The sequence below is a fragment of the Myotis myotis genome, unplaced genomic scaffold (assembly GCF_014108235.1).
Source record: "Myotis myotis isolate mMyoMyo1 unplaced genomic scaffold, mMyoMyo1.p scaffold_m19_p_1, whole genome shotgun sequence".
NCBI classification, from domain to species: domain Eukaryota; kingdom Metazoa; phylum Chordata; class Mammalia; order Chiroptera; family Vespertilionidae; genus Myotis; species Myotis myotis.
Genome location: NW_023416313.1, coordinates 216948055 through 216974136, shown reverse-complemented (window position 1 = coordinate 216974136; position 26082 = coordinate 216948055). Strand labels below are relative to the sequence as shown.

The following is a 26082-nucleotide window of genomic DNA, read 5'->3' as shown; positions in this document are numbered from 1 at the left end:
TTTTTAAGTTCAATGGAAATTGCATATATTCCCTTTTTATTCTTAAACACAGGTGGTGTATACTATTATCAGGCTGCCAAGATGTGAGGACAGAAAGGATGACTGTCTCCAGTTACAACATTATGTTTGTCGCATTGTATATAAAATCTAACCACTGCTTAGGCAAACTTGGGAGAAAGCAAGTCTAAAAGATGAAAACATTTATAGCTTGTAAATCAGTGATACTATTATCTTATTGAAATGTGAGGTTCGAATTTATTTCCTTGAAAACAGAGCACTAAACAGTTTCTAACACAGTCATCTAGCTGGTAGTTAAGCTGTGTCTAACATGTACACAGAACGCTTAAGACTGTAACACATCGAGGAATTCTGTTGAATTATGTGTATTCAGATGACGGTGTTATAATTCAAACTGAAGAACAACAAAATCTTGGTAAAAGAAATGGAAGAAATAAAAATTGATTTCTGAACCAAATGTGTCCAACCTCACGCTAGTGGATCTGAGAAATACAGGCATGGAGGAGATATGCTGCATGTGATGACAACTGCATATTATAATTCAAGAGAAGAGTTACAGCCCATACTCTACCTTTTTTTTTTTTTTTTAACTAGGTAGGCCTCAAAAAACTTTTATCAGTTTTTTTCTAATAGCACATCTTTTCTAAATAAGTCTCAGTTTGCATTCCAGAAAATGTAAGAAACAGTTTGCAAGAATTCGTGCAAATATGTTTCTCTAAGGCCATGAACTGGTTTGCTAAGTTGCATTGTTTTATTCAAGTAAAGAGCCCTTCAAGAGTTAGATTCTGTGAAGGAAAGCAAGTACCTTCACCTCTCAGGCCTGCACACAGGTCTCTCCCGTTCAAAGCCAAAAGGTAGAATGCTTATTAGAGCATTGCAAAATATTTACATTGTAAAAAATATAATGCACGTTTAGTTTTTCTGATAGATTCTTTTTGTATATTACAAAAAAAAGCGCAAAAGCTTAGAATAAGAATCCTTTTTTTCTTATAAAGGTCAAACAGATACTTCTTGACATGCTGTCCTTTACACAATGGCATACTGTTCATATAAAAGGTCTCTTATCCTATAAAAATCTTGACAAAGGCAGCCTTCTAATCCGATGCGTCCAGTTTCCGTCTAGAAACCAAGTGAAAAAAAAAGTTCTTTAGTACATTCTCTACCATTAATATACACACATAATAACCAAAATAAGTTAACTTTAGGATTGGTCAGGAAATAGATTACTCTGGTTCACGGAATATGGATATATTATTCAAGTCATGAATTTTACATACATATCAATGTCAGAGAATTCAAATAAAAATTTACAGTAAAATTATCAAGTCTTTGAGAGTCACTTTTTAAAGCCTTCAAGGTCATCATTATGAATATAAATGACTGATTTTCAGTTTTGTGAAATTACCAATCAAGAATTATAGAATTCAAAATGACAAAACATCAGAAGCAGCTGTTCAATTCAACCCTTATTAATTAATAAACATGCTTACTCTACGAACTGCTACTTGATTGTTGCAAACAAGGACACCTCCTACAAATTCAGCTTGGATCCCCTCCCGTAAGAGAACTTGTTTGAAGTCAGACAGTCTTGGTTCGTTCATGAAGACTGACTGGTGTCCAGGAACCTTGGATAGGTGAAAGGGGAAGAAGAACTTGAAACGGAGGACTAGACACATAGCTGTACTGACGAAAGTAAAATAGCCCATGACCTTTAAGACATTTTCTATTATTCCCTGAAGTCCTTCGACAGATCATTTCAAGACTGTAAATCACATTCCAAGTTGTTACTCTGAATCTCACCACATTATGTGACATTACAAAAGCCTTCACATTTTCTGAATGCTTCACAATCAATTTTATTAGTCATGCCTCATAATAAGAGAGACATTTGGTAATGTTATGCTCTTCACTCACCCACTTGCCTCAGGGGGTCAACTAGAGTGCCAGTGGGCACAGCTGAACCAAAAGCCCTTTGCTTAGTTCAGAGGAGATTTTCTCCGGATCCCAGCACCACTTCCCTCCTCCCTCAGAGCGAAAGCAGTGGATGCTACGGGCTTTAGAACCGCAAAGACAAGTGCTTCAACCTAACGCTGCTACTTTGAAATTGCTCTGATGAGTGCTAGCTTCAGCACAGAGAAAAAAACAGTTCTAACTCCTCCCCATCTCAAGAGTAGTACTGACAGGGATGGAGGCTGTCTCTATTCTTTATTGCTTAGAAGGGCTAAGCCATCACTTGACATGCATGTAAGACTCTTATAATACGGTTTTAGTGTTGTAAGTTAATTCCCTGAAACCTCTGCTAAGTAGATATCTCTTGAGAACATGTCAATACTAGACTAGAATTATATTTGTACTAAATAGATTTCTAACTATATCAAAACCAAGTGATTTGAACTGAACTGACAACAGACAAAACTGGGGTGCAGGAGAACAACATTCTTAGGAAATTATAAATCTCCCAATTAGAGGCAGGTAGACAATTCTCAGAATCATCAAACTTAAAGTCCATACTGAAAAAAAAATCATGAAACAATTATGCATCTTATAACATTTGCTAACGGTTTCCTTTAAGTTATTATTCCCTAGCCATACCACACACACACAACGAGTAATCTAAAAAACACCGAAATCAGCCTACATATGACATATATTTTTAATGGAAAATTCAAGGATGACAAATGAAGGAAAAGATAGAAGCAGCGCACGCTTTCCTACCTCATTAGGTGGCAAGGGTTCCAAAGTAGGAATGATCTCACTTTCTTCACCTGTTTCTTTCTCATCATCTCCAAACAGACTTTTCATGGCCTTTTGTTGGGCGATAACGCTAGAATCTGAAGGTGCGTCCACTTGCATTTCTGAGTCCTCTCCATCATCCTTCAGTTCTCCTTCTTCTAAAATAACTCCTGTGTCCACTTTGGAAACTCTCATGTCTAAGACACCATCTATCCAAGCCAGTTCAGCATCTTTTGCCTTACAAAACTGAAGGGAGCTAACAAGTGAGTCTTTTAATCTCACCTACACACGCAAAGGGGAGGAAGAGAAATAAAACCCATGAATAAATTAACCTATTACTATCATTTTCTAAGTCTGGTAATGTGCATTAAAATTTCAAAATCGTTCACTTCACCTGACCTTCACCATGACTGGTAATGACCTAATGACCTGTAAGGTCACTTGGCCCCTGTCTACTTCCCAAAATAAAGCTTCTTACCCCAGACTGCACACTGGGGTCACACTGCACATTTTTCCCCATTTATCAGTGTCAGGGCCCCACTTGCAATGACTCGAATATAACTAGTGAAACTCAGAGCACTGAGACCCCCAGTTCCCCCACAGCTTCCCCAGATGTACAGGTGAGGCTGAAAACCACTGGTAAGTGTCATTCCCTAATACCTGATGGCGCTAGAGCAGCACTGAGTTGCTTACAGTTTTCTAAATAAGCCATGAGGTTTCACACCTCCCTATTCTTAGAATGTTGCTTCCTCCTGTTTTGCCCAGAATGACAAGTTTTGCCTGGGAAATTCTAATCCATTTTTCCCAAACAAACATAGATATCACTTCTGCCTTAACGGACACCATCTCCACTAACAAATAAGAATTAATCCATTTTCCCTCTATTCCTATTTTCTGTGCCTGTCCCCTTTTTTGTTCTATTAGTAGAACCTGACATCTGTGAATTTTTATAAAACTTTTGAATTCTTGAACACTCACCATTCCCCTCAGCTGTATATTTTTGCAAATGTAGTTCCCTCTCTTTCCTACTCTATATACACCCCTGCGAATCCATCCATCAGGATTTGGTTTAGTAATCACTTCCTCTGGGAAATCTTTTGTAGCCTCTAAATATGGGTTGGTCTCCCTCTTTAGACTCTCGTAACATCCTCTACTTTCTCTATCAAAGGTAAAACCATGTGATAAGTACTATTTCCTTGCTATAAGCCCCACAGACTAAGATCTGCCCGGGCAGGGGACCATGTGTGTCACTCACTGCTACATTCCTAATGGAGCTGTCCGTCCTAACCTGCAGCAGGCAGTGTTTCCTATGTGTGGCTCCAGTGCCGGCACGCTCACCTGGTAGATGTGGGTCTCGCTGGTGGCGTCCACGGTCTCGTGCAGCTTCGGCATGTACACTTTAATGTCTTTCCCCCCGAATGCACGGCAGCACTCGGCCAGATCCTGACTGGCCTCTGGAGGCCCGTGGACAATGATCAGCTGTCGGGGTTTCATCTGATTAATGATCTTTTTAATGGAATCCCCATCAGAGCGTCCTTCATAGTCTATGTAAGTAACCCTGGCTCTGTAATTAGACATAATTATTCAATTTTACTTTTCTGATAATTCAAAAACTAGAATTTAATGACTTTTATTATCTGGAAAGAAACATATACAGTATATAAAATGAGGCTTTAAAGAACACACATGTGTTATATTATTATTAATGTGTATTTGAGGGAGGTACTATGGATTTTTTAATAGGTGTTATTAGAAAAAAATGGCTCACTATACAACAAAAAATAAAACTGGGTCTTGACCTAATGCCATATAAAACAGCAGCTGAGTTGAAATCATAAAAAAAAAAAAAGTAAAGCTTTAGATTAAGGAATAAAATATAAGAATTATTTTTGTGACCAAGGATAGGGAAAGACTTTTTAAAATATGAAACCCCAAATACCTAATGGGAAATATTCTATTATTTCCTACATCAACATTAAAGATGTTTTTAAACGAAGTAGACCATGGTCAACTCTTATAAACAAATACTAGAATGAGAGGTGGCACTTATTGGCATTGTCTAAAACAAGCCAGCAATAATATCCAGAATATACACCGAACTCCTGCAAATCAATTAACAAAAAGGCAGCAACCTCTAGAGAAAAACGCACAAAAGATATAAACATGGACTTTACAGAAGAGAAAACAAAAACCGTAACAAGCATCTGAAGAGATAATCAAACTCAATAATAATCACAGTAAGACAAATGGAAATAGCACTGACATGTTACTTTATACCCATGAGACGGGAAACATGAAAGAGTTGGATAAGCCGCATGTGCTGGTGAAACAGGGAAGACGGAGCTCCTGCTCTGCTAGTGAAATGTAAACGGGTCCAGCCATTCTGGAGAGACCTTGTGAGACTGCTGATATGCAGCACTGAGAACTTAGCTTTACCCAAGAATGATACTATATGATATCACTGGACAGATATAAACCAATTTGCTCTCTAATGAGTTTTTTAAATTCCAAAATGATGATTTACTGGTGTTAACTGTGCCAAGCAGAGAAGGAAACAGAGTTTTCTGAAGATCACGATAGCAGTTTTAAGATAGCAGGACACTGGAAATGTCTAAGTCGAGTATATTAAACAAGCACTTGGGAAAATTAAACCTATGAATTGTATGCCTTCACCTGCTACTAGACACACTAGAAATGCCAAAAAGAATGTTTCTTTATATAAATGTACAATTTAATGTTTAACCCCTCCTCTCCACCAATTCAATTACTCTGGCATTCAGGTATAATTAATGAAGAGAAAATACGTCCATACTTCACAAGTCTTTACATGAAAAATTAAATTTTGAAAGTGCAAACTTACTAGAGGATATTCAGAAGTTTTACTTTGGAAACAACAAATTATATAATTCAAGTGTTTGAAATTTTTATTTACAAAATGCAATGAAAGCACTTACTTTATTTCAATAGATTCTGTCATAGAAATACACTTGGTAGGAACATCAGATAAATCCTGATCCATGGGTTCATCTCCATTTGTCAAGCCAGATTCTAATTTGCTTTTTTCTTCTTCAGTGGCTTGAAGTTCTGGCACCAAGAAATCCTCTGGTCTAAATAATAAGTCTCTAATTAGAAGTAGTAACAAACAAGCTAATATTATGTTACTATAACTGACTAGTAGATGGCATAATTTTTAGACTCCTCACATATCTCAAGACTTAAATATACAGTTGATCCAAAGCCAATGCAACTTCATAACATCAATTATCAGATGACTGCATATATTATGTTCTTCATGGCCATTAAGGAGTACGCTTTAAAACACAGCCTGTGAGCCAGTGAGAGCCCCCAGACAGGTCATCAGATCTTAGCGGTTAGTGTAAGTACTATTACAGCCTGGCTCTGCATTTGTTTCCAGTTTCTGTGGTTTCCCTGGCCACCTCCCAATTCTTATAAATCTCATACATCCTTGATTTCTTTAAGACCCCCAGTCCTCCCACCCCTGCTCAAAGAAAGCAGGTAGCTCTCCATTTGCACATTAACGAGAAGACTGACATACGAAATCATCAGCTCCCTCAAAAGCCCCTGTCTTTATTACAACGAACTGTTAAGACATCTGTCTTCCATTTTTACCTCCAGGTTCAGAGAGTTGAATGTTAAAATTCAAAAACAAACTTTTAAAACTGTTTTCTCTAACTCCTGTGATTACTGTCTAGGCCCCACCCCCAAACCCACTCACACTCCTTGGAATCCCCACCTGTTACCCAGCACCTAGACTGCTGCAGCTGCTTTCCCCTGAAGCCCAGTCGCCCATTGTCATCCACATTACAGCAGCAGCAGCCAACTGACGTGCATTTACTATGATTAGACTCTATGCTAAGTGCCTTAACAACAACAACCTTGTTTAATTCTTACCCCATTTTTCAGACAAGGAATTGAAGCTAAAAAGCACCATCCATATGCTAAACAGATTGGCCATTAATTAAGTGGGATGGTAAGCAAACTCACCAGTGCTGTTTAGATTATTTTTCTTCTCTACTATTTTAGACGTCCAAGTAGACAGTGGAATTTTCCTAATTAAACCCAAGAGTGAGTTTAAAACCTAAGTCCACCACAGGCTCAAGACAGTATTATGAAAGTACAACGAGAGTACAAGAGAGGAACCGTGTTGAGGTAGCAAGGAAGAGCCAGGGAAGGTTTCCAATAGTTTGTGGGGCCAGATTTAGCAGCCCAGACACCTGGGATGGGAAGGTGGGACAAAGCAGAAGAAACAACATGTGCAAAGGGGTAAATGAAGAAGCTGAGAGGGAATCTGAGAAGGCTGGAGAACACGGACGTAGCAGAAGGATGTCGAAACATCACAGAACAGGAGGGAGAAACTAGGTCGTGAAAGACATCGTGCGCTGCGCTAAGGCACTGACATTTACCTGAAAGCAATGGCACCCTAAGGGGTCTTTATACAGGATAGTGTTTTCAGATTTGAGATTAGAACATGTGACTTCAGTTCTTTTTCTAATTGTGAGTATAGACTTTGTAGATTTCCCATGGTTCCACTCATGCTATCCCATGTTTTTCTTCTAAGTAAAACATGCGTGTAACACTATCTGAGACATAACCCATTTCCCAAACTTAACATAATCCCACCCATCAAAGTTCTTCCTATCCTTTGTCTCTTCCCAATGCATGTCCTTTATTTCTCTTTTCAAGTGGGAAATAGAAGTCTTCATTCTAAGTAATAAAACTACCAGCTCTCCACCCTAGCTGGTTTGGCTCAGTGGATAGAGCATCAGCCTGAGGACTGAAGGGTCCTGGGTTCAATTCCAGTCAAGGGCCCATGCCCAGGTTGGGGCTCGATCCCAAGTAGGGGGAGTGTAGGAGGCAGTCAATCAATAATTCTCTCTGATCATTGATGTTTCTAGCTCTCTCTCCCTTCCCTTCCTCTATGAAATCAATAAAAATATATTTAAAAAAATAATAAAAAAGTGATACCTGAGTATAAAAAAACAAACAAAAACTACCAGCTCTCCTTTAATTTCAATTCTCTAGATGTTCCTCCACCTTCCCACTTTTACATTTCACACTGTTAAGTCTACATTTTTCAAGCTGAGGTTCTCAGAAAGCAACAAGGTACAAAGACCAGAAAGACCAAATTCACTGGACTCAAGTGATAACACACTTGATACCTCTAATCTGTAAGAAAGAAAAGCTTGTTTTGCTCACATACTTGATAATTTCTCCATATTCATCCCATTTAATTCTCTCTTCTGGGGCAGGAAACATGGGATAAGACTTTTTAGCCTGTTTGAAGAAACTCCCTTTCCGACTGCCTTCACCTTTCATCATCAGGTCGTGCTTAGTCTTATGAGCCGAAGGCTGGTCAATGTCTTCCTCAACGTCACTCTCATCGCTGGAATCTATATCGGCCCTAGGAGGATTTTAGACTAGATAAAGGTCATAGAGTCCCCTAAAGATTTTTAATTAATGTGCATAAAATTATTACTGAATACTGAATATTAACTGGATGGTAATATAATCATCAATATTATTGGGTTGATATTTTGTGAAACATAGCATTAACTGCCAGCTAATAAATACATATTAATGTTAGCAATGAAAGAATTTGATATTCCAGAATCATTTGAAAGATGTAATGAAAGTAATGCGGTTGAAACAAAAGTTAAATATTTTCAATTAAACTTTTTTATCTTAGAAATGTTTTTCTCAAATTACATATGTAAAATTATAATATGTCTGAAAATAACTCACTCTTTGGACTGCTCAAGTTTTTTAGCAGCTTCTTTCTTTAGCTTCTCTCTTTCCAAGTATTCTTCAAGTTCTTTCCCTTCAAGCTTTACCCGTTTCCTCAACTAAAGAGAAATAGCAGACAAAAGGAAATATCATTATGAGATTAAGGTAAGTGAGGTGTGAGAGATATTGTATCTCTAAATTGATTCATCATTTTTAAACTGAATTTTTCTCTGAAATTATTCAAGTGTCCATTATGGGCACTTACAGATCCTATTTAGATTAGTACAAAAATTAAGCTTTCCAATTTCTAGGATGGACTTAATTTAAATCAAACTGGTTTCAAATCACTAATAAGGAAAAGAAAATACAGCTAAGTATTTTTATAATTTAGTGTAGTCAAGGCCTACATATGACATAAAACCTAAAAGCCGTAAGGAAAATATGAATAAATATCCTATATAATTAAATATTTATGCTAAACGTCCAGTCAACTGATTGGTCGTTCAACCAATCAAAGTGTAATATGCTAATGATATGCTAAGGCCGCTCAACCACTCACTATGACATGCACTGACCACCAGGGGGCAGATGCTCCGACCAGTAGGTTAGCTTGCTGCTAGAGTCTGGCCCATCAGGAATGAGCGAGATGGGCCAGACATGTCCTGGGGCCCTCCTGCAGTCCCTCCCCGGCCCCAATTGTGCACCTGTGGGGTCCCTAAGCCTGGCCTGTACCCTCTCGCAATCTGGGACCCCTTGGGGGATGTCGGAGAGCCGGTTTTGGCCCAATCCCACAGGCCAGGCCAAGGGACCCCACTAGTGCACGAATTTGTGCATTGGGCCTCTAGTGGCAGTATAAAAAATAAATCTATTTAACATTTTAAATTTCATAGTTAAAAGAAACTGAAAAATCTATTTGCAGCACTATGTGACTAGCAGAAGCTACTGTTTTCCTAAGAAAAAGATGATCAACAAATCAGAAAAGATCAAATATATAGACAATTTCTAAAATAAGAAAAACAACAGCCATGAAGACATGTAGACTATATCTGGAGGTCAAGCCAATAGGAAGGATTTCTTGCTAGAATGATTATGGCTGTTAAAAGAAAAGTAAGGAAGTTAAAATAAGTTTTAATAATCTGTGCATTAGAAGTCAGGATAGTGTTTACCTTAGGAAGAAAGAGGTAGGGAAGACCAGAAAGGGGGCATCCGAGGTACTGGTAATATTCTATTTCTTGGTCTAGATACAGGCTAGCCAAGTGTGTTCGATTTGTGAAAATTCATCACACTGTATGCGTACACTATGCACACTCTTCAATATATATTATACTTCAATGAGCATTTTTTTTTTTTAATTTCTGGATTTTTGGCTTGCGTAAACATGTGGAAAATGCTGTTATTCCCTGAGATGAGAAAACTCAAAGAAAAGGAAGTTTGGGAGAAGAGGAGACATAGTCAAAATTGTTTTAGATGTACCAAGTAGAGGAAAAAGTAATCGATAATGGACAGAAAAGGGTAACTACACAAGAAATATCCCTAACAAGGTAAGCGGGAATGAATCCTGAGGATAAGTACTACTTATGAAAAAAATTAAAAACCTCACATTTCAAGTTTCAGCTTTGAATGTCATTTTCTATTTTTTTCAAACTTAAACCACGTTTAATATTCTTTTAAGAATTCCTCAAATGGCATATCTGCCTTAATTGAATTTCTAGTTATTAATATTTTCTAATACAGCATTTCATATCTGATGAAACTGTTTCAAATATTTCTGAGCTCTTTAAACTTTGTATTCCTAAGCTATTAAATAACCCAAAAGACAGTATTTTAAATTGGTGTGCTTGCTTTGAATCCTTCCTCAATAATTCTGTATTTACAGTGAATGCATATCAGATTTTAGTTACTATTACTATGGTTTTCTTAAGTAGAGTTAATAAGATACTCTTCCTACTCAGCTTTAAAACTAGACATCCCTTAAAATGGCCGTATGAAGATAAAATGAAAAGCAGTCTTCTAAAACTGCCCAGCACTGGCAGTCATTAACCCATTCAATATCAATTGCTATAAATTTCAGGTTAACAATACTAGTTTTGGAAAATTGATATATTATGGTCTTTTGACATAAGGGTCATTTGACTGTCTCGCTCCTATAACAGGAAACAAGGCAGCAGCAATGCAGATGCAGAAACAGGTGAGGCTATTTAGTGGTGAGAAGATAAGAGAATTCCCATCTGACTCCCACTTCTGTTAACAATTCCCACAACATCATGTACTATGGGTGAGGACTGAGATGGAGCTGTAGGCGTTTTGAGAAGAAAGAAGGTATGAAGTTGTCTTATGGGACAATGCAGAAAACTGCCCCAAAATGCTGAGTGCTAGTATTGGGTGCCCTTCTGAGATGTGAGGTCATGAATGGGCAGGAAAACCTGTCCCCACAGCAGAGAGTTTAAGTCCTTGGGTACAGGCACACACTAAGCAAATGGTTTAACTAGCCAAGGCTTTGCCAGGTGAGTACAATGGCGGAAAGAAGGATAAGAGAGTTAAAGGTGTTCACAGAGTAATGATGGACCACTGACTCAAAGCTGGAGGGAGGACGGATAGCAAAAGTGGTGAGGTTCACGAACCTAAAGTCCCCATGGGACCAAAGAACTGCTGGCATGGCAGTAAGAGTCATCTGTAAGATCAGGGTGGGATGCTTGAGGTAGTGGAGATGTGGAAGTTGTTCATCCATAACAAGGTTAAGGGCATGACCATGGGAATACACAGCACGAAGGTGGGAAAGATACTGAGGTGGAATAGAGGAAAAGATCACTAAGGAATAAGAGGTCAAGAAACAAGAGAGCCAAGGAACTGGGCAGAGAGGAATGCTAAAGTCATCAAGAATGAAGTCCTGAGTACAAGTGGACAGGAAGGCTATGAACCAGGGTCCGAAGTCACAGATGAATGACAGAATGACCAAGAGATCAGTAAATGTCAGGAACAAGGAGGGGTGAGTATGTTGTCAAGTCTGACATAAGAACTGCAGAGGGAAGAGAAATGGCTTCAAAGCTGCAATACATAACAAGAACACCTACCTCACCCAAAGTACGTGGAACATGAAAGGAGGAGAAAGAAGGAAAAAGAGCGTCTGCTTGAGAGGGAGGGCTACAGGGAGAAGTATCATCAGGAAAGCGCTGGATTCCAACTAAGGAAAGGACGCAGAGCACCTTTTCAAAGGGGAAATGAGAACACAGTGTATGTGCATACCGTCCGGGGTGGTTCCGGAGGCTGCCGTGGGAGGGTTCAAGAATGAGGATTTCCAACTGAGTAGCTCTGAAATTGGGCTACTAAAGGTTCTCTACTGTTATTCTGATAAAAACCTTGAAAGTTTTGAGTTTTATAATGTATTCAAAACAGTGTTAAGATAAAATTCATATGCAAGCACTTACCTCTATTTCTGTAACTTTTTCAGCAGGATTATCAATTAAGAAACGTGCTAAAGTCCCAGGAGTAGTTCTGTAAGTTAGAATGATTGAGTTTTTAGGGTCCTCACACCACTGAATAAAGAGATCCCTTGAAAATCCACATTCCAGGTCGGGCTGGCTGGCAAGCACCACTTTAGGACTGGGTACTCGAGCCAAGTCAGAAAGACCATGACATAAAGAGAGATGGCGGAACTGGAATGGATTATTTCTTTTGTCTTCAAAACATCTCATCAATTTGTCACTCATCCATTCTACCTAATATGGGAGAAAGATGACAATGATAAGAAAATGCTATATTATAAATTCAATGTATTCTACCACAGTCAGGAAGTTCAAGTTCTAGCTCAAGTCCGCCCCCCCACCCCCACCACCACTAGTTGCTTAAATTTGTAACTTTCTGACAAGCAGCTTATTTTCTGCTTCTGTCCCCATTAGATCCCATCGCCCATAGTGGTCACCCCCAAAACTCCAATTTTGCATTATGTTTCACTTATAAATTACTTTAAGCCTATTGAGACGGCTACGTATAAGTTCTAAATGAGTATCTTAGCCCTGAGATTGCTATTTCAAAGACAAGAGTTTATTCAAAAGGAAGAGAAAAATGAATTCTAACATTTATAGCCTAAGACTGTGGTTGGCAAACCACGGCTCGTGAGCCACATGTGGCTCTTTGGCCCCTTGAGTGTGGCTCTTCCACAAAATACCACGTGTGGGCGCGCACGTACAGTGCGATTGAAACTTTGTGGCCCATGTGCAGAAGTCGGTATATTGTGGAAGAGCCACGCTCAAGGGGCCAAAGAGCCGCATGTGGCTTGCGAGCCACGGTTTGCCGAGCCGCAGTTTGCCGACCACTGGCCTAAGAGGTTGGTTTAATTTTTGTCACCATCTCCCATGCTAAGTGCTAGAGGAGAAGCAACTTGCCCAATCTGTAAAATGGGAGCGGGGGGGGGGGGGGGAGACAGAACCTACTTCATAGGGTATATAAGGATTAAATGAAATAATACATGTAAAGCAAAAAGCACAGTAAGTGGTTAATTTTTAGCTATTATTATTGTCATCATCACAACCTCTTCAAAAGAAAAATAAAATCTAAAGGGCAATTAAAACAGTGTTGTCTGTAGCAAACTATATTACAAACGATCATGAAAAGACAAACCTGGGACTTGGAAAACTCCACCACATTGTAGCTGACGTTGTTCAGGAGTGCCAGGGAGTAGACACCCAGTCCTGCATCTTTAGTTCGCCAGATCTGGTCGAGGAGCTGCGCAAGTTCCAGAACTCTGCCTGCAGTGTCCACGGCTATCAACACGTTGCCATCCCCGCGAAGTGTCTCCAGGACATTTGCTAGAAAACAAGAGTGTAAAATCCCTATAGAACACAACAGTACTTTGCTACAAAATTAGAGGTAACTTTATCTCCATGTTTTTACTATAAAAACTATGATTTATAAGTAAGCCATTACCAAGTCAGGTACAAAATAAAATAATTTTGTTCAGGCTATTACAAATACTTTTTATTCTCTGAATACATCTTTCTAAGAGTGAAAAACAATGCCATTAACTCTCAATTTTTTTTTCACAGAGACATTAGAAATCACTGGTTTCCAACCCTTAATGTGGACTTTACACTAATACATACATGTTTTATGTATGTGTATGTAATGCCTGTAGAATAAAATAGATCATATTCTCTCTGCTAACAAAAGCATCTTTATAAACAGATTTAAATAGATTCCCTTGCTCTAGATAAAAGTGTGCTTGAAAATATTTAGTAAAACCAACTCTAGCAAAAACAAGAATTGAAAACATTCTTAGTGTAACAGAGTATACGAGCTATACTTTTTAAGTAGAGACAAAGGCAGTGGTTTAAAAAAATGTTTAAAAGTAGAATCCAAGCCCGGATGGTGTGGGTCAGTGGTTGAGCATTGAGCTATGAACCAGGAGGTCATGGTTCGATTCCCAGTCAGGGCACATGCCCGGGTGGCGGGCTCAATCCCCAGTAGAGGGGTGTGCAGAAGGCAGAGGATCGATAATTCTCTCTCATTTTTTTATTTTATTTTGTACCTGGCCTAGTAATGGCTTATTTATAAATCATAGTTTTTATAGTGAAAACATGAAAATAAAGTTATCTTTAATTCTGTAGCAAAGTACTGTTGTGTTCTTATTGATTTATATAAGATCTTTATATTTTGGTATTCCCTAGACATATACCAGTGAGTGCCAGGGAGAGCTAGCCATATGGTGAATGGCAGGGAGAAGCCAATCTTTATACCCATTCCACAAAAATTAAATTCAAACCAATGAAAGCATCTTTTTGCTTTGATATGGTCACATAGGTGTTTTTTTTTTAAATAACTAGAGTTAGACAATCTCTTATGACAAGAAAAACGAAAACCAGAACAGAATAAGCCGCAATTCACTCTCCCAAGCACTGCCATGGCTCTTTACAAAGGATCTTATGCAATACATACTCAGAAGTTGCTCATCTCTCTGTTTTCTCCTCGGCTGCACGTATGTAGCATTAAATGAATCTGTGATAAGGAGGGAGGGTCTGCTTAGCATTTCCAGGGAACATCCATTTAAGTGGCTATAACAAATTTGAAGAAGAGAAATATTTTATATCATTTCAAATAAACCTGAAAATCTTACCTGAAAATAAGCAATGTCTTTTATAAGGCCTTTTTCCTCCCTAACTATAAAAGTATACATACATGCTCACTGATAAGAAAATCTGGTAAATTAAAAAAAAAAAAAAGGAAAACCAAGATCTTCCAGAGTACCACCACTCAGACATTTATAATAATAAAAGCGTAATATGCTAATTAGACCAGAAGTCCTTCTGGGCGACCTTCCAGATGAAGCCGGGGCTGTGAGGGAAGCCCAGGTCCCGGGTGCCAGAGGGAAGTCAGTGCTGGCAGCCGGGGGAAGGAAGGCCTACTGTTGCATGAATTTCGTGCATCGGGCCTCTAGTAATTGATATAATATGCTATGAATACAAAATGAAGTATTTAAAATTAAACTGTTGTGTCTCCTTTTAAAGGGAGTCTGACTTTAAATATAACTATATTAGATGGTAATTACTAACTCTACCAAAAAAAAAAAAAAAAAAAAAGACAAAGTTCCTTTAAATAGCAGGTCAAGAGTATATAAAGTATAGTTTGATATACAAAAATTTATCTCTTTTGCAGCATCTCCAGGGAGAAATCTGTTTTATAGAGTGGACACTAACATGTAAATTTCAAGTATATTTTTTATCTCTTAGTATCATAGTTTTCCCTTACAATGCAAATAATTAAGTAATTTTCAAAATATTAACTAATTGGTGCATTTAAATATCTTTAGATTTCTGGTTAAAAAAATAACTGCTTTCTAATTTTCCCTCCAAAGTATAAAATAATGCCAATTGTATTTCTATTCGCTTTTCTCTTAATATACCTACATCTCCCTCTTGTGGTTGAAGTCAACGGCATAAACAATTTCTTCTTCTCCATCTTTGACTATTTTCCATATGGTCCCACCTATCATATGACCAGCCGGCAGAGGCGTGATAGACAAGCCATGTCCTTTTCCTAGGTCAACGAGATCATGACAACACTCAGATTTCTTTTACAACCCTACAGAGAGGTTATTTATTTGTAAGCTATTTTTTAACAGGTAATATAGACAATGATACAAAATTCCAAAGTAAAAAGGCATACAGTGAAATGCAAGTCTCCTGGCTACTCCATTCCCTCATGGAAGCAAATGTTCTTGTCACTTTATTAAGATTCTTACAGACAGATCTGTGCTTATGAATAAAAGGCTAGAGATTGGACTTAAAGTTACTATTACTAGTAAATTACTTAGTATGAACTACTAAATTTTATTACTTATATTGTACACACAATTATTAAGTATTTACATTTTTGCTAACCTCTAAACTGACCTTTCCTACCTCATTAAAGAATTTATCCTATAGAAAAATTCAGTACATGCACAACTATTGAGACCACTGTGAATTCCTGGTTAAATCTTCAGATTCCACTGTTGCACCATTTTTTCAATGCCAGGGTTCATATGTGAAAATCTTTAATACAATTATCTCTGTAGATAGTAAATATAAACTTACTATGTAACTTCCTGCCTTAATGAGAGAATAAACTTTTTAATGCTTGATTCTAGAATTCAATCATTTTTCTCCTTAATGCTGCCATCGCATTCCATTTCCGTCAGTCACTACAGCCAGCCATCTGTGCTGCTTATTCTCCTCGACCTGTGAGCTCCCAGGAGGATCTGCCCACACTACCTCTGTGCATTACACACAGTAGACACTAAATAAATCTTTTCCAAGTTAAAGGTGTTGTTGCCCTAGCCAGTGGTGCTCAGTGGTTAGTGTCCACCCCCACACCACAGGGTCACAGGTTCGATTTCTGGTCAATGGCACTTATCTGGGTTGCAGGTCTGATCCCTGGCCCTAGCTGGACACACATGGGAGGCAACAAATCAATGTGTCTCTCCCACATCGATGTTTCTCTCTCTTTCTCCCCCTCCCTCTCTCCTACTATCTCTAAAAAATCAATAGGAAAAAAATCCTTGGGTGAGGATTAACAACAAAAAGGCCAGAGTTGTTCACTTTTGTTAGTATTTCGTCTGGAATATTTTCCAGTCCAAATGACTCAGGGGAGGTTCAGAGTTCTTATTAAAAAATGCTAATTTTCTATTCCTCAGACCACAGTGCCTACAGCTTTTACTGCAAATTCCCCTTGCATTTTTCAGTAAGTTAAATCTCATTAGTCCAATTATTTTATTGATGGAAATATTTTTTACCTTTCAAATTCACAATCTGAGAGAATTTCAACTGCTGTATTTTATCAAAAGCTGCATCCACGTCATCTAACGTGAACAGAGTGAAATCTTCTGTATTATGTCGAGACTAAAAGGATAACACAAATAAAAGGTTAAAAATGATCACTGCAGAACCGTTAAAACTTTTTTTAATTGCTTATATTACCTGGTAAAGATCATACATGAACATCTGTCCCATTTTATAAACAGGAATGGTCGCATAGATGGCGCAGTTCAGACCCAGCTTCCCGACCGCGTACGGGAGGGCCCCGAGGTGGAGAGGATCCGGGTGAGAGAGCAGCACCGCGTCGATCTGGTGAACGTGCCTGGAAGAGCACCAGCAACATTACCATTTCCCTAGTCATGTTTTAAGGATGAAGGCAGGACACTCAAACTAATTCACCAATTCAGATTCCTCTCAGCATTCTGAATTGAAGACTATGCTGGAGTAAAAGAGCTAAAAGTATGATGCCTACAAATATTCATTCTAACCACCCCTGTCCTGTGTAGATATCAAAATCATGGTGTAAGTCACACTAGGTATATAGTGTATAGACACACTTAAAAGAGAAAAGAAAAAGAAACGGTAGATACCACATGTAAGCTGATTTCAAATGTCTACCTTATGTACCATTAATTAAAGTTCAAGAACTCAGTTTGGAATTTCAGATATGAAGGAGGAAATACTTAAACAGCCACATATTTATTATGGATTTTTGGCCCAGCTATTTATCATGGCAATTGATAGCATATTCATGATAGTAAAACTTTACTTAATCAAGGAAGCATATGTTCTCATTGACAAAATAAAAAAATGTTTTGCTACAAGTTCTAATTTTTGTAAATGTTTAAGTCCTCTTTCCTTCCCTAATTAGTACAATACTGCAAACATTACTGAGTTTTTCTCCAATTGGTTACTATTGTTTTGTATCTCACGGTCACTATTCTGAGCAACAATTCTCAATGTCCAGCATCAAAAGATCAAAAGTAAGCTCGTGCGATCTGACTGTAGAACTTTCACATGGAAGGTTTTTTTCTCTCTTCAAATTCTTATAAACTTACTCTTTTCTAAAATTTGAGTGCAAAATTTTTACTGAGATCCATTAGCCAAGTAACGATTAACTTAAGAGGATGTTGAATTTCAAATAACATAGCCTATTAGTCGATCAAACTTTATAAGTGAAAACTAGTGGTGCACAGAATTCGACCAGATGACTGGGCACTGAGCATATTAGGCTTTTATTACATAGGATAGTCATTCTTTGGCATAAGTAAAATTAAGTCTTTTACTATAAACTAAATTAGAGCAAAAAAAGCTAACACTATTTAACATGAAAATAGTATTACAATGTAGGAAAGCTGATGTACTAGAAATCTAGAAATATTAAGAGTAACTCACTTCCTCAGGGAATCGATAATATCCATAGAAAAGTGCTCATCCCAGCCGCAGTCCAATAAAAATCTAAACTCATCGACTTGAAGAAGATAACAAAGAGCAGATTCCTCTTGAACCCCAGAGAGGGTGGTTAATTTGATAATAGATGTCATTCTTCTTGGTCCAATAACAACAGTCCAAACAGTTCTTTCAAAAGAAAAATATATATAATTAAGCATAAAAGTACCGCCTAATGTACACACTAGACAAATTAAAATTATATATAATTTCTAAGTGGGCAGAAATTCCATAAACATGAAAAGCAAACATTTTAACACATTAAACGCCCAGTCACTGGTGACAGACACTATACTTTCCGTCCGGAAGACAGAAAAGGCTCAGCACTTAATGTATTAAAGGCCCCTTTTTATCACTGCTAAGTTTAAAAGCACAAACATCTTACACACTATTGTTTACAATGAATACTGCCATGGCTCCCCAGTTTGATTTAATGAAAAGTAGTGGAATGGGAATCAGACAGACTCAAATTTGAATCTGCTCCTATGTGGTTCTGGGTAAGTTAATTAACCTTTCCTCATAAATATTAATATATACATAAAGACAGAATTTATGTTGGGAGACCTACTACACACATTTCAAGAAAATATAACATGAACACATCTATTGAGATTTAGGACCTAAAACTAGAATTGTGGGCTATTAAACAAATGTTATAAAAATATTCACTAGCAAAACAAAGCTCCACAGAAATATTCCAGATTTTGCTCCTAAATATAAATTAGCCTTAGCCCTGGCCAGGTAGCTCAGTTGGTCAGAGTATCTTCCAGATACTCAAGGTTGTGAGTTTTATCTCATCAGGGCACATACAAGAAACAACCAATGAATGCATAAGTAAGTGAAACAAATTAATCTCTCTCTCTCTCCCTGAAAAACAAAAATCAATTAAAAAATAAAATAAATTAGCCTTGCCCAGCTGGCGTGTCTCAGTGGTTGAGTGTCGACCTATGAACTAGGTCACCGTTCGATTCCCGGTCAGGGCACATGCCTGGGTTGCAGGACTGATCCCCAATGTGGGGTGTGCAGGAGGCAGCCATTCAATGAGTCTATCTCATTTTTGATGTTTCTATCTCTCTCTCCCTTTCCCTTCCTCTCTGAAATCAATAAAAATATATTAAAAAACAAAAATCGCCGAGAGTAAAGGTGTGTTGAGACCAAGGCTAAGGTCACCCATACCCTCATATTCCCAATTACTATGTACAGATGTGAAAGTTGGGTAGTGAAGAAGCTAATAGGAAAAAACTGATTCATCTGAACAAGTAGGCTTTAGAACAAGTTAAGCCTGAAACATCACTGGAGGCCAAAAAAAATGACAAAACTAAGGCTGTCCTACTTCACATCCATCATGAGAAGGCAGGGCTCTTTGAAAGTGGCAATCTACTGGGAAAAAGAGAAAGCAGCAGGAAAAGAGGAAACCAAATATGAGATGGGCTGACCCCAGAGAAGAAGCCACAGGCGTGAGTGTGCAGGAGCTGAGCAGAACACTATGGACACCACTCATTTATAGAGTCACCAGGAGCTGGAGCCAATGCAACAGCAGGTAACACACGCACTATGATTTGTTAACGGCCGAAGAGAAACTCTTCGTCTCAAATCTACCTGATCTCCCACTTTACTTCCATCGTGAAGTGAAAATACAAAGTACCTTGCAGATAGAATTGAATGAGTTCATGGTAAACGTTTCTGCAGACAGACCCTGATTTCACCACACGAAAAGTATTTTTATTACAACTTCTCAGAATATAATAAAGCCAGATCTTTGTTAGACATTCATTACTTACTGATATCTCAGTCCTATATACGATGAAACACCATGAATTCAAAGTAAGAGCTCTTTACAAATCTAAAATATGAAGAAATGAGACTAATGAATGTGGCATAACGACTTACTTTAGTTTTAATTATGTTTAATTTCTATGTCTTGCCCTACAATAAACACTGTGAGCAGCAACAAACAATATGATATATGATCTTTTTTCAAAAAAGAAATTTGTCATGCCTGGCCGATGTGGCTCAATTAGTTGGAGCATCATCGAGTGCACCAGAAGGTTGCAGGTCTATCCCAGTTGGGGCACAGACAGGAGGCAACCAATCAATGTGCCTCTCTCACATAAATGTTTCTCTCTCTTTCTCTCTCTCCCTTCCTCCCTCCCTCTAAAAAATCAATTAAAAAAAAAGAAACCTGTCATAATTTTAGGAAGCTTGAGCTGACATAAAACAAATAGGGATAAGATAATAAAAGACATAACAAAAAACAAAAGTAATAATATACTAAATTGGTTATAATTAGAGGCTGAAATATGCAGTTTAGGAAATAAGATTTTTTAAATTGATATTAGCTTATGTTATTGAAAATCATAAAAAGAGTGGAATCTTAAGTTATTCATTAAGGATTGGTAGGACCTGGGTAGAAAGAGACAAAGAGAAAAGGTATACAAAACAGTAACATGATCAAAGGCACAAAACAAAAAAAATTACAGGCTACCAGTGAAGAAACTAGCTGGCATCTGAATAGAAAAGGGCCAGACGGTGAAAGGCCGGAAACTTTGGACCTAGTTCTACAGGCAACAGAGAACATTTTAAGATCCATGGTCAAGTAGGAAGATGACATGACCCAGGTAACTTTATTTTAGGGATATTGGCTGATGTATATGATTGATAAGAAGGTAAAGTTGAGAGATTGCCCAAACCGGTTTGGCTCAGTGGATGGAGCGTCGGCCTGCAGACTCGGGGGTCCCAGGTTCGATTCCGGTCAAGGCCATGTACCTTGGTTGCGGGCACATCCCCAGCAGGGAGTGTGCAGGAGGCACCTGATCGATGTTTCTCTCTCATCGATGTTTCTAACGCTCTATCCCTCTCCCTTCCTCTCTGTAAAAAATCAATAAAAAATATTTAAAAAAAAAAAGAAAGTTGAGAGATTAAAAAGAGGGAGTATTTAGCAGGCTACTTCATCCTTTCAACTTTTTTTTTTTTTTTTTTTTTTTTTTTTTTTTTTTTTTTTTTATTTTATTTTATTTTATTTTATTTTTTTTTTAAATTAAATCTTTATTGTTCAGATTATTACATTTGTTCCTCTTTTTTTTCCCCCCATAACTCCCCTCCTCCCAGTTCCCGCCCCACCCTCCGCCCTCACTCCCCACCCACTGTCCTCATCCATAGGTGCACGATTTTTGTCCAGTCTCTTCCCGCATCTCCCACACCCCTTTCCCCCCCAGGAATAGTCAGTCCATTCCCTTTCTATGTCCCTGATTCTATTATAATCACCAGTTCATTCTGTTCATCAGATTATTTATTCACTTGATTCTTAGATTCACTTGTTGATAGATGCATATTTGTTGTTCATAATTTGTATCTTTACCTTTTTCTTCCTCTTCCTCTTCTTAAAGGATACCTTTCAGCATTTCATATAATCCTGGTTTGGTGGTGATGAACTCCTTTAGCTTTTCCTTATCTGTGAAGCTCTTTATCTGACCTTCAATTCTGAATGATAGCTTTGCTGGATAAAGTAATCTTGGTTGTAGGTTCTTGGTATTCATCACTTTGAATATTTCTTGCCACTCCCTTCTGGCCTGCAAAGTTTCTGTTGAGAAATCAGCTGACAGTCGTATGGGTATTCCCTTGTAGGTAACTGAGTTTCTTTCTCTTGCTGTTTTTAAGATTCTCTCTTTATCTTTTGCTCTTGGCATTTTAATGATGATGTGTCTTGGTGTGGTCCTCTTTGGATTCCTTTTGTTTGGGGTTCTCCGCGCTTCTTGGACCTGTAAGTCCATTTCTTTCACCAGGTGGGGGAAGTTTTCTGTCATTATTTCTTCAAATAGGTTTTCAATATCTTGCTCTCTCTCATCTTCTGGCACCCCTATAATTCTGATGTTGGTACGCTTGAAGCTGTCCCAGAGGCTCCTTACACTATCCTCGCATTTTTGGATTCTTTTTTCATTTTGCTTTTCCGGTTGGGTGTTTTTTGCTTCCTCGCATTTCAAATCATTGACTTGATTCTTGCGCTCCTCTGGTCTGCTGTCGGGAGTCTGTATAATATTCGTTATTTCATTCCGTGTATGCTTAATTTCTAGTTGGTTCCCCAATATAAGATCGAGGGTCTCATTAGTTTTCTTGTAGATTGCATTAAGTTTATCGGCGGCTTCTAAACAGTTCTTGAGAGACCTTAAAAGTGTGGTTCTGAACTCTATATCTTCCATTGACAATTTTGTCCTGTTTCTTTGTCTCCGCATTTTGTTATGCTTCCTTGGTGCACCCCCTAGTGGTCTTTGTTCGCAGTCTTATAGTTAAATCTTGATTGTTGTAGCTAATTCCAGGGAGGGTTTGACCTCCAGGCCAAGTGGCTATGAGAATCAGCTGTGTCAGTAGTGAGAGAACTTCTGTCCTCTAGGGAGGTGCTAATCTAGCCTTTGCCTGAGGCTATCCGGCAAATGCCTCTGTGCAGGGCTTGGGCGGGGCAGGTCGAACAGGATCAACAGGGTGGGCCGGAGAGAGCAGTTATGGCGGCTCTCAGTCCTGTCCCCAGGGGCTCTGCCTCTCTGAGTCCCAGCACCCGCTGCAAAGCTCAGAGAGAAAGCTGCACTTGCTCTGACCGAAGCCAGACAGTCCCGCTTCTCCCGTTTGAGTCTGGGTCGCTAAAGACTCGCCCGGATCTGGAGCTCAGAGTCTGCGACTCCCTCCCGATTGAAAACGCCAACCGCGCCCTCCGCTGCCGCCAGCCCGCTCCGCGCACTCCGCACCTCAGAATTTGACTTCAGCACTGCGCCTCCTCTGAGTGTCCGTATGCGTTTCTCTTTCCTCCTAGTTGTAGGACTTCCACTCAGCCAGCGTTCCTGTGGTTCTGGGTGATGTCCCTTCCGTTTTTTGGTTTCACTTTTGAAGTAGTTGTTCAGAGCAGCAAACTCCGGCGTTAACCTATGCCGCCATCTTGGTTCTCCTCATCATCCTTTCAACTTTATTGGTTCTTTTTTGAGGCTATATTTCTTTAGCCCCCAAAATCTATATATATAAAAGCCTAAGAGACCGTTAAGACCAGTCGACCAAACGACCAGTCGCTATGACGTGCACTGACCACCCAGGGGACAGATGCTCAATGCAGGAGCTGCCCCCTGGGGGTCAGTGCGCTCCCACAGCCAACCTCCCGCAGTCCCTCCCCCTGGCCGACAGGCCCCGATTAGTCCCGATCGCTGGCCAGGTCGAGAGACCCCAACCATGCACAAACTCGTGCACTGGGCCTCTAGTACTTTCTTAAGTCTAAGACATGAATTCATCATTATCTAAGTAACCAACACTTGTAACTCTCCATGTTTAATTCCTTTTTTACTTCTTTTTGAACAGTCTGTTACCAACTTCTGGTTAGTTTTCCCTCAGAATGCCTTGCACATAAGTCATTCTTTCTATTTCTACTGTCAGTACCTTAATGCAGGGTTTCTGTTTCCTGGCCTCCAGTCTTTCTGCCCTTATCTCAACTTAAACCAGAGGTCCTCAAACTTTTTAGACCGGGGGCCAGTTCACTGTCCCTCAGACATTCCACACATGCACACTGTGGGCCCGGGACGAGTCGGCTGCTAAGCAGGACAGGCAGCGGCGGCAAAAACACTCGGCGGGCCGGATAAATGTTTTCGGCGGGCCGCATGTGGCCCGTGGGCCGTAGTTTGAGGACCCCTGACTTAAACATTCCAGCCAGATTAATCTTCAGAAACACCCCTGCACACGTTATCCTCTGCTCAGAAATCTAGGCAGGCTTCCTACTGCTTGAAGAAAAAAACAACACAGAAATCTGAATGCCTTCACCGGCAATGGAGGGTGCCAGCAAGCTGCCTTGACATCACTGGTCACCATCTCAAGACCCAGTTCAAATTCCACTTCCATACTAATTCCTCTGTCATAGTCCAGACTACCACAGGTTAGCCCAGCAAAAATATAACGCAAGCCACAAATGTAATTCCAGGTTTTTTCAGAGCCATGCGGAAGTTTCACAGGTGGAATTAATTTTAACATACTTTTATTTAATCCAATATATATGTAATATTTCAACATGTAATCATTACTAAATTAATGATATTTTACTTTTTTGTATTAAGTCTTTGAAATCTAGTGTGTATTTCATATTTACAACACATTTCAATTTGGTCTAATTACAATTTCAAGATGTGGCTCCTGGTTACTGTAATAGCACAGGTCCAGACTCTCAAATCACTGCTTCCGAGCGCAGAGCATGTGTTCTCCCACTCCGAAAGCGCAGGTTGGCACCGCTCCATTTTTATGCACATGTCTTAGGCTTGGTTTTAATGGTATCACCAACCACTTAGCCTCCCAGACTAAAAACTCTGGAGTCACCCTCTTACCACCAAATGGGCTGCCACCAGGTGAATCCTATTTGACATTTCAGAAATGTCTCTCTGGCGTCCTTTAACTCTCCTACCCCAACTGAGGCACTCATTACCTTACCTGCATGACTGCAATTTCCTCTCATCTAGTTTTCCTGTTCCAAGCTGATCCTCCATAACACAGCTGCCATCTTCTAAAAAGAACAAATACACTCATGCCCCTTCCTTGTGCAAAGCATTCCGTGGCTTCCTAACTATTAAGTCAAATCTCAAATCTTTGCATTCCAGTCCTCCATGCAGGAATGACCTTCTCTTGAATCTAGTAAATTCCTTTTGACCCTGCAGGACCCAGCTCAAATATGTACTCCGTAATAAAGCTTTTTTGGTGTCCTCAGGTAGATATTTTCACCTAGCACACACTGGGGACAAAAAATACTTGTTGAATGGATACTGAATGCACCAGGAGTAAAGGTATCGCCAATACCAAGCGCGGCACTCAGAGCAACATAAATGTGCACTGAGGCTAGGAATGAACGCTAGCCACATCAGAAACGCCTTCTGGACAGTGTTTCATTGCAACTGTCTATCAGTTCCTCTCTCTCTGTCTCTGTCTCTCTCTCTCTCTCAATAATGACCCTGCATGTCGAGGACAACCAAGGGGAATTCTGCAAAATGCAAGGGAACAGGAAGGGGTCCTGGTTGGCCCCTGAACGGAATGCGGAGTCTCTTCCGGGTCACTTCCAGAAGAGCAGTGATTTCCTAACAGGATCAGCGCGGGTGTGCATTTTAAAAATCAGGAGATGGGCAATGGATAACTCAGGTCCGCCAGGTCACAGGAGCTCAGCCTCGCCAGGGGTATGGCTGGTGTGACCTCCTGTCGGCTTAGGAGCCTGTAAAATAGATGGAAGGCGGCCGGGGAGCGGGAGACTCGGAGGACCGAGCCCACTTTCACCAAAAAGGATGCCTGCTTTATTCCCAGTACTTGGCAGCCTCCTGCTCTCTCACCCCGAGACGACGGGGAAACGCCGAGGGGGAGGCGGAGAACACGGCAGCCACGAGGCTCAGGAGCCAAAGCGGGCGTCGGATGAACGCCTCCAGCCCCGCCAGCTGCACGGCGCAGGGAAGCAGCCGGAGGGGGGGCGGGGAGGGGGGAATCGGACGGACGGCCGCCAAAGACCCTCGGAGACGTCACTTCTCCTTCCCTCGCTGAGCACTTGGGCCAAGATGAGCCGGACAGTCGCATCCGAAGCCCCCGGAGCCCGTCCCGGCGGAGGCTGGGTGGGAGCAGACTCCCCGCCGCCCAGGACGCCCCCTCCCCCATCCCGACGCTCACTCCTTTCCTCGCCCGCACTTGCCTCGTCCGTCCTCCCCCCAACGCCGTCCACTGCCCTTCCCAACCCCTCGCTGAATCCAGGTTCGAGAGCGAGGAAAGCTGACGCCCGCTCAGCAGCAGCCGTAACGGCCGGGCCGCAGACGCTCCGCCATGGCGGCCGCCATCTTGAAATTGGAGTCGGACCGCGTGG

General features: G+C 39.9%; 1 protein-coding gene across 5 annotated transcripts; it reads right to left on the bottom strand.

Annotated features, from left to right (window-relative positions):
* On the bottom strand, nt 1-26082 carry CPSF2 (cleavage and polyadenylation specific factor 2). 5 transcript variants are annotated; one of them, XM_036315753.1, is made up of 16 exons: nt 25915-26082; nt 20015-20076; nt 18180-18362; nt 16947-17106; nt 16763-16868; nt 15396-15525; nt 14428-14543; nt 13114-13301; nt 11922-12212; nt 8515-8615; nt 7973-8173; nt 5706-5858; nt 4090-4315; nt 2734-3033; nt 1509-1643; nt 1-1137 (listed from the first exon to the last, which is right to left on the bottom strand). In XM_036315753.1, exons 3-16 carry the CDS (start codon nt 18326-18328, stop codon nt 1045-1047), a joined length of 2349 nt encoding a protein of 782 aa, XP_036171646.1. In that variant the 5' UTR covers nt 18329-18362; nt 20015-20076; nt 25915-26082; the 3' UTR covers nt 1-1044. The 5 variants fall into 5 exon arrangements, with proteins under 5 accessions (XP_036171646.1, XP_036171648.1, XP_036171655.1 ...); XM_036315755.1 differs by lacking the exon at nt 25915-26082 and adding an exon at nt 24681-25687; XM_036315762.1 differs by lacking the exon at nt 20015-20076.